At 55.6% G+C, this 13,556-nt stretch overlaps 1 protein-coding gene across 1 annotated transcript; it reads right to left on the bottom strand.

Annotated features, from left to right (window-relative positions):
* On the bottom strand, nt 1-11,064 carry Mylk2 (myosin light chain kinase 2). Its single transcript, XM_052181534.1, has 12 exons — nt 11,013-11,064; nt 10,103-10,577; nt 9,013-9,314; nt 7,533-7,638; nt 7,055-7,148; nt 5,227-5,336; nt 5,002-5,143; nt 3,272-3,342; nt 3,038-3,166; nt 2,327-2,479; nt 2,105-2,237; nt 1-940 (listed from the first exon to the last, which is right to left on the bottom strand). Exons 1-12 carry the CDS (start codon nt 11,062-11,064, stop codon nt 860-862), a joined length of 1,848 nt encoding a protein of 615 aa, XP_052037494.1. The 3' UTR covers nt 1-859.
* Nucleotides 11,065-13,556: the final 2,492 nt, after the last annotated feature.

The following is a 13,556-nucleotide window of genomic DNA, read 5'->3' as shown; positions in this document are numbered from 1 at the left end:
TGTGTGTACGTGCAGAGGGAAGGAGGCTGCCTCCAACCTGTGTATTTATTTACAAGGCACAAGCTGAGAGCAGGTTGGGGTCTGCCCGACGGCTTCATACTTCTCGTGGGCCAGTTCATCCTGTTATTTGGGGTTGGGACTGCCCCTGGCACGGGTACAGAGCAGCCAGGCTGGGAAGACTCAGTCCTCAAGTAGACTTGGGGGAAGAAGGGTAGCGTCATGCTTCCCAGGCCTCTCCCCGCTACCACCACCACTCCAGGCCCGGGCTGGTTTTCTCTCACAGAGTTCCTGTGTGTTGGTGGTCACAAAACACAGAAGGTGGGGGCCAGGAGGCCAGATGGTATGTGCGAGGCTCTATCTGTTGGGAGTGTGAGGTAGGGCACGGAGGGCCTCTCACACAAAGCCTGCTCTGTCTCCCCGGGCAGCTGGACTGCATCCTGACACTGCTGGAAGCTTCCCACCCACCGCCACAGCAGCCCACCTGCTGGACCCCCAGCCAGCCCGCTGCAAGCAAGGGTGCCCCAGGCGGGGCAGAGAAGAGGCCACAGGGCAGCAGTTCAAAGGGGGAAGCTAGGGAGAGCCTGGGGAATGGCCTGGCCGTCCTTGGAGTCTGGGTGGGGCTGGCAGGCCACAGCCCTGCTGAGGAGGCGGTAGCGATGGATTCCAGGCCACACTCCATGTTCACATAGGGGAAGCGGCATCGCCTAAGGACCTGCGGAGCCCCAAGCCTCCGGCCCGGTGCAGTTTTGTCCTGACTAGCCAGCTCTAGAGACCTGGCCGGCTGTCTCTGGCCTTCGAGCTGTGTGGGTTCAGCCTTGACCACCGTGCAGCTGCACCCAGGCTTGGCTGCTCCTGGGGTTCAGACCCCCAGAGCCATCAGTGCTCCTGAGCTACTGATCTTCTTGAAGCGATTGGCTGCGCTGACAGCGATGAAGTTTTTCTGGGGGACGAGAGAAGAATCGGGTCAGTACTCTGGTCGGAGAGAACCTGGAGCCTGGTCAAGCGTCCTTCAGCGTTCCCCACTCTGGCCTGAGAGAGGGCTTAGCAGACAAAGGTGGAAGGACAGACTTGACTCTTAAAGTTGTCCTCTGACCTCTAGGCTAGGGCATGAGTTTGTCCTCTGTACCTTCTATGTACGTACAATAAACAAATAAATAAGCAAATGTAAAAATAAAAATTTTAGAAGACTTTTAAAGGCTCTCCCCATCACTAAAGGAGGGTCAGAAACCAGAAGAAACAGAATACCTACCCAACTATAAAAAATGCCATGACACTGTTTGGTCCAAGCAGAAGCCCCTCATGCCAGTCCCTGAATCCCTCCCTCCTCAGCAGAGATTGTCAACCTGTGCCTTGGGACCCCCTTGGGGTCGCACGACCCTTTCACAGGGCTCACCTAAGTCCATTCTGGATATCAGATATTGACATTATGATTCGTTGCAGTAGCAAAATTACAGTTATGAAGTAGCAAAAAAGTAATTTTAAGGTCGGGGTCACCACAACACAGGAGCTGTATTAGAGGGTCGTAGGTCAGGAAGGCTGAGCTCTGTAGCTGTCTCCTGTCCCTCTCTTAACCAGTCATACAGCCGCCTGTGGCTCCCCTCACACTCACGCTCGGCCACGGCCACACGGAGGCGTCACACTCCCTCTCCCTGTGCTCCCTCTTCTCCTTGAGGTCTTGATCTGCCTGGCCTGTGTCCTTACTGGGTCCCTAACACCCCGTTTGAAGGTATAACCCCCCCACCCCACCCCCACACTCCGCCCATCCCCTCTCGCTGAAAGCTAAGTCTACAAGACCCAGATTCCTGCCTCCTGTCTCTACCGCAGCTGTTCATTTGGGAAGTGAGGGAGGAGAGGGGTGATGGGGTCAGAGATGCTCTCCCTAGCCCGAGACCAAGATTAATGATCTTCTCCCGCAGGCAGGATGGGTGAACAATTCCAGTTCAGAATGGGAGCTAGCCCAGGACCCAGAGAAAGGCCCACGTTTCCCAGACAAGGCCAGGCCCTGTCAACAGAGTCTGCCAAGACATAGCTGGTGGGGCTGGAGCTGGCCACGGGCTTTCCCACCCCTCGCCCCCCCTCCTTCCGCCCCAGCGGAGGCTCTCACCTTCCAACGCCTCTTCATGAGGTATTTCTTAAGCAGGATCTGGGACTTGAGGCGACGGTTGCAGCGTTTAGCTTTCTCTGCCAGGTTGTTGAGCCAGGGGTGGGCAAGGCACTGCTCAGCGCTCATCCTGGCGCTGTGGAGAGGACAGTGTGGTGAGGGTAGGTGCCCGGGCATGCACTCTGTCCTAGAACACACAGGGTCCCCAGCCTGGGTAGGTCTCACCTCTGGTCCTTCGTGATAAGGTTGGAAACGAAGTCTTTGGCTTCATCTGACACAGCTTCAAAGGTCTCCTCATCGAAGTACCAGTTGGCGGACAGGACATTGTTTAGGGTCTCCGTGTCATCATCTCCCAAGAAGGGAGAGAGGCCACTCAGTCTGGAGGGAGGGAGAGTGGGCAGGAGAGTGAGTTGGCAGCTGCTGAGGATGGGCCAGAGCCTAGGAGGCAGCGTGTGGTGGAAAGACCCCCGGCTCCCAGAGTGGGACAGACCTGGGTTTGAATCTGGCTGGGTGACTTTGGGCAAGTCACTTCCCCTCTCTGAGCCTCACTCTTCTCATCTGTAAAATGGGCATAATCACCCCAGCTTCCCAGGGTTGCAGTGATGATGAGGAACAGTAAGTGTGAAACACAAAGTGAGCGCACACAAAAGAGATACCCACTGTCCCTCTGTGCCCACCCAGGACATGGGGACCCTGCTATCCAGAATAGGCCTCAGGGTGGGATGCTGTACTTTTAGGGGACCTTGGTTTTATCATATATAAAATGGGTACAAAGTTCCCCTTTCTGGTTCTCCCTAGCATTCACCCAAAAATGCACCCAGGCTGAAGGAGCAGGAGAGTAGGACCACCTCAGCAGAACCCCAAGGCCAGTCTCATCCTCCCCTACCCATCCCCGCACCCCTGCTGACTGCAGCCACCACCTCCCCCAGGACTCACAGCATGTAGGTGATCACCCCAAGGCTCCACATGTCTGTCTTGTCAGAGATCTGGTCATAGTTCACCACTTCCGGTGACAGGAACTCTGGGGTCCCAAAATTCACCTTCAGCTTCTCATTGGGGTTATACCTGGGAGGGAGGTTGAGAGCTCAGGTCCCCAGCGGTCACCAGAGACATCCTGCCCCCCCTCCACCCCACCTCTAAGGCCCGCCCTCCTACACGAGCAGCTGGTACCTCCTTGCCAGGCCAAAGTCGATTATCTTCACCAAGTGCCCAGTGGTATTCACACACAGGATGTTCTCTGGCTGAGGAGACAGGGATAGCCCAGGTTGGCCTCTGATCCAGATCACCCTCCTTCCTGTCCCCCCCCCCACAACTCCACCCTGACCCCTTGTGGGGCCTCACAGGTGGGAACAGATCCTTAGGTAGTACTCGGGGACCCATTGCACCTGCATGCTCTCTCTCAGCCTAAGGAGGCTGAGGTCCCGTGAGGAACTTGTCTCAAAGCCCGAGGCTACCTGGTAGTCACAGGGGGACTCTCTTTCCTCTCCACCCTGCTGAGGGTGGAGAAACTGAGGTCTGCAGATAGGCAGTGTGCTCTGGCTGGTGGCCCCGCAGGGCTGCTATCAGAAACTGGAAAACCAGGGCCTGGGTGGGTAAGGTAACAGGGAGGCCTCTAGACAGCAGCTTCCTGATGCTCTCAGTGGGGGCGGGACCCCCAAAACCCTGTTTTGAAAACCACACACTTAGAGGCAGTCCTTTCTCCCAGGACCTTGTGTTTTAATTGGGGACCCTACTCTTTTCCCCACAAAAAGCAGCCTTCATGGGGGATCTCTGATGGTCCCCCCCACCTCCCACCCCACCTCCCACCATCTGTCCCTGTAACTCAGGAATCGCCTCTGACTTTTTCCTAGCCCACTCCCGGATGCCTTCAGCCAGGCACCCCCACTTTGCAAAGCAAACTCCTCTCATTGCCAAGAGCTCTCTCCTAGCCTCCTACCTGGGCCTCCAAGGTCCCGGCTCCACCCAACCCCCTCCCCAAACCATTTCCTCTCTCCTGTGTTTGTCCTCATAGCTTCCTGCAGGAGCCACTGGGAGACTGTGGGACGCCCCATCCACTGCCCTAACTCCACCGGACAAATGTCTGCTTTCCCGTCTTCTCCCTCTGCGTGTCCTGGATACTTTCTTGTGCCTTTCACAACCTTCTTCAATGGATTTCACTGATTCGGACTTTGTAGAATGGACAGGGAACATGTCCACCCTAGTCCCACACTAGATGTGCCCTTTCCTGCAGCAGGGACTCAGCAGGTGTGTGTTAGGTGAATGAATGAACACAGGTTCCACTCTGTGCTGATGGAGTTTATTAACATTCCAACTCGGCGCTCTGACTAACATCTGCCACGGAGACAGGAGACACCTGGTGATTTGTGCTCCCCTCTTCCCATTCTGTGCCCTAGGCAGGGCTCGAAGCTCCAGGCAGCCACCGGTACTGCCACAAGTGAGTGTACAGTGTGAAATCTATTGGCTGTCCTTAGCCAGCCGTGTGCAAGGGTCTCTGTCAGTTCTGTAAAAGTCCCCTGGTAGAGTTCATCATACTGCCTGTCTCCCACACTGCCACGAGGCTCCATGGTTGAGTCCCAGAACACCGGCTACTGTGAAAGTGGACCCTCAACAACACTGGGGTCTCGTTCTGAGTGACACTGAGTAATACGCTGGCAGCCCCTGCCTCAGGCCAACATGGAGGCTGGTGCTGTGCAACTCCAGCAGCTGGAGCACCCCAAACCCCGGACTGTAAGATCCAAGGAAGCTGAGACTGGGGCATACCTCTCTCCACCCCCCCCCTCTCTGCCCCTGGCACTTGGCCAGCACTCAGGATATACTCTGAATAGACTGAAGGGGAGATGAGAGAAATGGGGAGAGGGAAGCCTGTGACGGCAACCACCCGGGAGGCCTCAGCCCACTACCTTGAGGTCCAGGTGCAGGACCCTCATCTTGTGCATGAAGAGGATCCCATCGCAGATCTGCCTGACGAACACCATGGTGTCCACCTCCGTCAGATGGTAGTCCTCATCCACGATCCTCTCGAAGAGCTCGCCGCCCTCGATGCTGTGTGCACAGACCCCTCTGCAGACTGGCTCTGGGCTGCTTGGCCCAGCCGCCCAGCCCCAACTCCCACAGCAGACACTCACTACTCCATGAACAGGATGATCTCGTGAGAGGTCTCGATGGCCGAGTACAGCTGGATCAGATTGCGGTGGTTCAGCTGGTTCATGACCTCGATCTCCAGCAACACCATTTCCTGAGGAGCAGGGAAATCACGAGGACCCACTGGGCACCCACACACCCCCTCCAACCCCCTCCCGCCTGTCTCCTTGGCTGCGTCACCCTGAACTCCTGAAGCAGAGCTGCAACCGTGTCATAGGCAGGTGGGGATCCGCTCCCAAAGCCGAATGTGGCTGCACATGCTCGTAATGCAAAATTCAGGAGGCAGAGGCAGGAGGGTCAGGAGTTCAAGACCCGCCTAGATCACACTTTAAGACCCTGTTCAACTACCCATGAAATGGGATTGCTTCTCAAATCCAGAGCAGCCATCTTTGCCATTTCCCTTTGGGGGATCTAAGAAAGCCCCAAATTTATCATACGCTAAGTAAGTCCTTGTACCACCTGTCTCCATGATTGACTTGCCTACAGCCATCAGGAAAACAAACAAACAAACAAAAGGACATGCGCCTTAGGGACAAAGGGCTAGGAGCGGTCATCTCTGTCTGCCCACTGATGGTCCACCATCGCAGCTCCACCCTAAGCTAGATTAGAAACCCAGCCACCTATTACCCCATCTTTCTATGCTAAACAATTGTCATGTGTCACCTTCACAAAGTGTGCAGATCAGCGACCTCATTGGTAGGCTGATAGAAGCTATGGAGGGAATATTTACACCATGAAATTGGCATGTGATACCCATCAGGTCTCTCCTGTGCCCGCACCCCAGGGCAGGTGTTAAAGTCTAGGCATCAGGGCAAGCCCGTCCAGCCGCCTCTCTTTGCCCCTCATCCCACTCCTTCATCCGGCTCGTGCTTTGCCTACCGCTTCCCCAGAGAGGCCCGCATCTAACACGGTCCCCTGACCGGACTCCCCTCCACTGTCCTGCTTCTCTCTCTTCCTGTCACCTCTCAACACTGCTGTCATGCTCTTCATTTGGCTCCAGCCTTTAGTCATCTATCTGTCCCTATACTCTGATGTGCTGGTCCCATGAGGTTGGGGACTTTTTCAGTCCTGTGACATTCCTCTGGCACCTGGTACGGTGAAAGGCAAAGGGAAAAGAAAATGCTCCGTGATCAATGAACCGACGGGCGGCTCCGGTTAACTCACACAGCGCATGGTTGTGTGAATTAGCACAGGACACCGAGCGTCTGTGCTGAGCCTGATCTTGTGGTACATAGAGGCCAGGGAAGAGCAGTCAAAGGTGAGGCTGGGGGTGGCGCTCAGTTGGTAGAATGCTTGTCTAGCATGCAGGAGGTCCTGGGTTCAAGTCCCAGGACCACTGGATATCGCGGCAAACACCTGCAACCCCAATACTCAGGAAGCAGAAGCAGGAGAATCCAGAGTTCGGGGTCATCCTCTGCTCCAAAGTGCAAGCCCAAGGTCACTCTGGGATACGTGAGCCCTTTCTCAGTCAGTCAGTCAAATAAATAAGTAAACGATCCGCACACAGGACCAGGAGAGAGCCACCCAGAAAACGCATCCCTCCCAGATGTGCTCGGAGCCGGGAGCTACTTCCCCAGTGCTTCTGAGCTGCACAGGGGGCCCAGAAGGGAGAGTTCCCGGAGAAATGGGATATGTGATTTATAGCTGGGGACACCAGACTCCTGTATCCAGGCCGTTTGTCCATCTTTCTCTCTGTGTGGCATCATTAATACCACAATCACACCTGGGGCCCAGCCTAGCACTGTGTGTTGCTGGAGAGAGGAGCTCTCCACTCCGAGAACATCTCCCTGTGGGGTCAGCATCCCCCACTACCTTGTCCTTGGGAGTCTGTTTCTTGATGACCTTGGCTGCCAGCTTGAGACCTGTGGATCTCTCCGTGCAGGTGCACACAGCTCCAAACTTGCCACTGGAATGATAAGAGATTGGAAGTGAGGGTACTTCCAAGACCTGGGGGTCAGCAAAGACCTGTGCTCCCTTCTCCTCGTGACACAGGCTTGTGGGGGGGGGTGACTCTGGGAGTTCCTCTGAAAGATGGGGGCACTCACCCCACCACCCCCAAGATGATGACCGGACACACGGGGCAAAGAGGGACAGACGAGGAATGGCCAAAGGCTCCCACACAGAAAGTGACCACAGTCCCGCACTTTGGGAGACCGGATGGATAACATGTGTGACCACACAGAAGCAAATGCAAGCAAGTGGGCCATGCCCTAAGGGGCTTGTCTGACCATGGGGGAGGGGGAGGGGCAGGGGCGACTGGATGCTTCCCCACACGATTCCAATGCCTCACCCTCCCAATGCCTCCTTTGAGTTCATGCTGAATTCACTGTTGACATTTCCGGTCCTCAGCTCTACGATCCTGTGTGGGAAGGGGGCTGGGGGTGGCGGACAATCATCTAGGAAGACAGAGTTGAGCTGTTAGTCAGGAGTGAAGACTTCTGGGAAATGTCTTTAACATCACCACCTCCTGCCTAATCTGCCCCACCCTCCAAGAAAAATTGAGGTTACCAAGTGATGTCTGGGGAACATCTGGTCAGAACAGGACTATCAGACCCACCCGATTCTTGATCTGCTGTGTACACCCACAATGGCCTTGGATGTCTGTCTCCACAGTGGGAATGCGGGGTCTCTGAAGGATAAGACAACTAGCTGACTGAACTTAGATACAAGCTATAAGGAGGAGGAGGGCTGTTTTCATGAAAAACAGCCAAACACCCAAGAAAAAAAAGCCCATTCAGCAGCTGTGAAGTGGAATCCCAAACAGTGGGGCTGCTGTCTGAATGTCGACGGTGTGGGTGGAGACACTTGCCGGCCACCTGATTACACACCACGGTGGGGCGCCCAGGGACACAACAGTTCGGTGGTGAGACACCGCCACCTAGTGGGCATCATGAGGATAGCGGGCTCCGAAGGCCAGAGGGCTGACTCATCGGAATGGAAACCTTTAAAAATAGTCAGAGGCTGCAGGGAAGCCACTCCGGTGATAAATCAGACGGCCCTTGGAGGTGGTTCAGGTCCTGTCATGCCAAGGATGTGATCTCTGGGCGGGGCGGAGGTCTCTGGAGCCGCGGGGGCAGGAGGCAGGGCCCCTGGCCACAGCCCAGCCGCCAGGTCCTCCCACCCTGTCTGGGCGGCACTCTGTGGCGAGCCAGGCAGACTGGCCCGTCTCCCAGGGCACCTCAGCCTGGAGGAGGGGGTGTCAGGACACTCTGGGCTCTCCTGACCCTATGTCACCCTACCCTCAGCCCAACTGCACCCCTGCTGGGATCCCCTTCTGCTGCTCGAGTTTGCTTCCCCGCTGCCCCCAGGGCTTCCTCTCAGTACCTGTGGCGTGCTTCCCCGGGCCACTGGTCCCTGCAAACGCACCTGTGCAGCTCAGGAAACCGCTCTGACTCCCTGACACCGTGCCCTCCACCGAGTCTTTTCAAAGCAACTGACATTGGAACCTTGCCTCAGAAAGTGCCCCTTCTCCACTTTGCAGCGAGTTTTCATTATTACACTTATCTGTATGATTTTCTTTTTTAATCCCACGTTAACCAAAGTAGAAGAAAATCAAAAGTAGGGTTTTGAGTCCAACGGTCTTCCCTGTCTTTGGTCATCTTGCTTCCCTTTCCCATGTCTATCAGAGAGAAATGCTACCTGGTGCCTGTGACCTTTGCATCAGAGATCTTGGGGGAGGTGTGGATCAGGGTAAGGTAAGCCCCGGCATAGGAAGGATACCAGGGACTACACCATCCCTTCCCCCCCAACCCCAGTCTGCCCCTACCTACCCAGAATTTGGAAGCAGTCTTCCTCCCTGGCAGTGAGGCAGAGGGCCTGCCCCACCTCTGCGCTCTCTGAGGGAACAGCCTGGAACCCGATCCTCTGGGAGGTGTCCCCTTGCGCCTTAGCCTGCCCAGCCTGGCCTGGGGCTTTCTCTGCCTCTTCCTTCTTCTGTTTCTCTGCCAGGTTGTTCGTGCCTCCTTCTGCCTTGGCTGGACCAGGATCTTGGGGTTCAGGGGTCACAGACACCCCTGCAAAGACGAGTTCCGTTGTGTCACTTAGGGGCTTCGCAGCCAGTGCTTTCTCAGAGCTAGAAGGTAAGAAGAGAGACACCTCAGGCAGGTTTGAGGCTTCCAGACTTAACTTGCCATCTATGTTGTCCACATTAAGGGCCAATTCTCAACACAGGAAAGAAGCTCTGACAGAACCTAGCTGCTGTGATGTGGCTAATCATACATGTAGGCCGACAGGAAGCTATAAGGCTCCTGATTCATTAAAAAAACAAAAGTTAGCCAGGCGGTGGTGGCGCACGCCTGTAATCCCAGCACTCAGGGAGGCAGAGGCAGGTGAATTTCTGAGTTCGAGGCCAGCCTGGTCTACAGAGTTCTTTCTCCAGGACAGTCAGGGATATACAGAGAAACCCTGTCTCGAAAAAAAAAATGTTGCCACTTAACCACCGGTAGGTAACATGTCACTGTGACTGATGTGAGAAATGTCACCGTTGCGTCTGCAGACCATGTGGAACTGATTGCACCCGGCTTGTGAACGAATTGTTAGTGGTCTTTTTGTATTAAGTTAAGAAGGCTACACACCAGCTCACCACTCAACACTTGTGAAACAAACACCCAGTAGCCTAGTGGTGGTGGTGGTGGGGAGAGTATATAAACTGGCCAGTCTTTGGTGACATCCCCTGTCTGACATTCTGTTCTCTGAATGAAGGTAATATCACTTCTTCTGGGATAGGGTGGTAGAGGGGGCGCCTGGGCCAGAGCTACCCTCCCCAGCACGAGATCTGATAATATCCAGTACTCAAGCCGGAGAGGGAAAGTCTGGAAAAAGGAGCCACGAGGCCCCTCCCTCCCCAGCAGGGCCATTCACCAGGAGATGAAAGCCGGGCAGCTAGGGCTGTGAAGAAAGGCCGGTGAGCCCCTTCTTCCTGCTTCGCGGCCTTCTGCTGCCTTCTTGCCTGCCTTGGCCTCTCCGGATCCCTGGCTGCCCGAGGGCGCTTGCTTGGCGTCCAGCTTCGGGATGCTGGCCTCGGCTGTGGCCGTGGGCTGGGGCAAGGCTGCAGGAGGCCCCGCGCTGCCTTCAGGAGGGTCCCCGCCTCCGTCCCCCTGTCGCGAAGGGCCCTGGCTGCTGGCTGAAGCTGAGGCCTGGTCACCCTCTTTCGCTGGGCCAGGGGCTTCGGCGGGATCTTTCTTCAGGGAGGGCGGATCCGGATTTTTCTTTGGATCCGGCACGCCCTGATCTTTCTCCGTGTTCGGGGGGCTCGGGTCTTTCTCTTTGACTGGGGGGCTGGGTTCTTTCTCCGAAGCTGGAGGTCCATCACCTGCAGCGCCTTTAGGTGTCTGTTCTGCAAAGGAGCGGGGACATCCATCAGCACCACTCCTTTCTTCCCCCTGCCAAGTGGGGCAGAGACCTGTTCTGGGTCTCTCCAAGTCTCTGGAGCCGTTTGGTGGCAAACTTATCAGGAGCTTGGGGGCTCCACACCGGCGTCTCCCTCTCTGGATGGGCTTTGCTGGACTCCCGGCAGTCCTTGCGTACTAGTTCTAAAGTGAACCCCCAACAGCCATTGATAGAGGCGCCCCATCTCCCCTCCAGCAAAGGCTTCATGCAGGCGCTAGACCCAGCCCAGCTCCACCCACAGATTATCCCCATTCCCAAATCCCTCACGCACCAAGCAGAGAACCTTGGGCACAGACTTCCCTGGGAGAAGCCTGCCCAGCCCTGGCTTCACAAACATCCCTTCTGAAGCTCCTCCCTCCTATCTCCTGCCCCGGCTTGGCACCTGTTGACAGGCTCTGGATTCCCAGCTCAACTGCTCCGTTTTCTGTAGCCATGAGGTAGGTAGGCGTGTGCGTCTGCTTGTCTAACTCAAGTCTCTCTAGCTGCAGAACGAGGATTGAAATATGTCAGCTTGTCAGATTGGCTCCTCTTTTCCAGCTGTGGAGAGAGAAGGCCAAGGCCAGTCAACTTAGAGGAGAGATGCCCCTGGATAGAGAGGGGCAACCTAGTGGCCCGCAGTCTGCTACAGCTACTCAGGCGCAATCCTGGGGTGCTTGTAAGGGATTGGGCCCGGTGGGCAGAGGCGGAGGCAGGGGCGTGGGCAGTGGAGGCGGAGACTAAGAGGAGGATCTTTGACACCAGGGGCCATGCAGTGCGGGTTGCCACCACCTGTCACTCTTGGCCCCCGTTCAGAGGACACGGCATTCTTCCCACGGCTCGACGTGGGGTAGAATGGCGCTGGAACCATTAGGAAGAGAAAGGGAGGGGGCATTTGGGCCCTGGGGGCAGACTATGGCCAGGGTACCGGAAGGGGCTACAAGAAGAAAGGGGCCTTTGGGCAGGGCTGAAGGGGAAGACTATGCCCGGGCCCAGGAAGGGCTCTGCCTATCTCTATGCCACGCCTCTCTTGGTTCCTAGGAGCTGGGGGAGAGCCACTGTGAACCCAGTGCCCAGCCCTGTGCCCCAGGTATCCGGATCTACTCAGACCATCTCTGGGTAAGGAATCATGCCAGGATAGCTTCATTGTCCACAGGTCCGGTTTTTCCCCCGCCTGGGGAAAACTTTCTTCTCTTGGGTTCTTTGGGGACACGGAGGCTTGGCTGAGCAGCAGAGGGAGGCCCGTGGAAATATAAGATGACCCTCCTCAAGAAGGGGTTGATGGGAAATCTCTTCAGGGATGGGGATCCCCGAGCTCAAGGTGTTCAGGCTGAGTTGGAATGGGGAGGACCATGCTGGTAGGGTGCTCCCCACAGCCCAGGGGCTGTCAGCCCACACTTTTCTGGGAGGAGGCCTGAGCATTGGTCAAGGCTGAGTGTTGACAGAGGTCATGGGGTAGCTGTCTGGGTTCAGATCTCAGCTGAGGCAAAGCTTCCAGGGGTTCCCCACTGCTGGTCACTGCCCTGCAGAGGCAGGATGCAGGCAGGAGCCTCTGAGGTGGGGAATGTGGAGTTATGAAATGGATCTGGAAGCTGCTAAGGGACTGATACGAAGTAGCCTTGCAAGGGGAAAAACCAGGTGGGAAATAGCAGGGAGGGTCTGTGACTTACTTACAGCACAGAGGGTCTGTGACTTACAACACAGAGGGTCTGTGACTTACAGCATGGAGGGTCTGTGACTTACAGCACGGAGGGTCTGTGACTTACAGCACGGAGGGTCTGTGACTTGTGAAAACTTCTTTGGCAGGAACTTGGCTGGAAGTGGGGGGGGCATCAAGGCTTCTTATTTTGTTTTAATTTTATTTTTGGTTTTTAGACAGGGTCTTGCTATGTGACCCACAGTAGCCTAGGCTCTCCATCCTCCTGCCTCAGCCTCCAGAGCCCTGAGATGACAGACACATGTCACTCAGACCATCAGTCCTTTCAGTGTTTCCTTTGAGCTGTGAGAATGTATTGAATTCGAGAACGCATGATTTCTCTGAAAGCTGGCAAACACGGAAAGTGCGTGACATGAGCTAACGAAAACAAAAATCTGAAGCCCTCCCCCCATCCCTGGCTCCGTCTCTTCTCAGGGCTGGCTGGCCCTGCTCACTGTTCCTCCTCTTCAGAGTTCGGCAGACAACATTCCTCTTCCAGGAAGCAAAAATAAGCAATGTCTATGAAGCCCTTACCATGAGGGGCTGGTCTGGGTGTGAACCTAACCTCACCTAAGGTAAGGAAGGGAGTCCGGGCCACCAAGCACCTACTGACATTGTCTAACTTCTTCGCTACATATTGTCATGGTGGTAACTGGGCCACACTCACCCCATTTTCTGGGTGAAGCTGAGGAGGGCAACAGGAAGGGGTCACTTGCCTAAAGCCCACGATGGTGAAGCTGGAGATAGAAGTTAGTAACTTCATACACTTCACACCATTCTGTCGTGTAGACCCCCAAGGCTTTCAGGAGGTTGCCATATCCCCTGTCCTCGCCTGTGACAGGGACACTTCTGGCCCTCGATTTGGCTGTTTTCCCAGCACAGTTTGGCTTACCTTGTAAAGTTCGATATCTCTACATCCCCAATGCCCCTTAGCTGCCCCCATGGTGAGTTCACAGCCTGGGCAGGGCTACATGCTACCTATCCTGTGCCTACCATAATAGCCCAGGGACTAACTAGCAAGGTTGGCTGAGAGTCTGGACTGCTTTACTGTGGTGGCCCTTGATGACATCCCCTGTTACCTCTGTGGTTATCAATATATCACCTGTCATGCGCTCAGAGAGGGCCCACTAAGGGCCAGGACTAATGATGCTAAGAGGTTTCTCTACCCAGCTCCCAGGACCCACACAACAGAGCCTAAAGATGCAGAGACTGATGCTGGGAGAGGCAGAAGGTGGGGAGATAAATGGCTTCCCC

Source organism: Apodemus sylvaticus, chromosome 5 (assembly GCF_947179515.1).
Source record: "Apodemus sylvaticus chromosome 5, mApoSyl1.1, whole genome shotgun sequence".
Taxonomy (NCBI): Eukaryota; Metazoa; Chordata; class Mammalia; order Rodentia; family Muridae; genus Apodemus; species Apodemus sylvaticus.
Note: the sequence above shows the minus strand (reverse complement) of the source record. Positions and strands in the feature narration are given on the sequence as shown.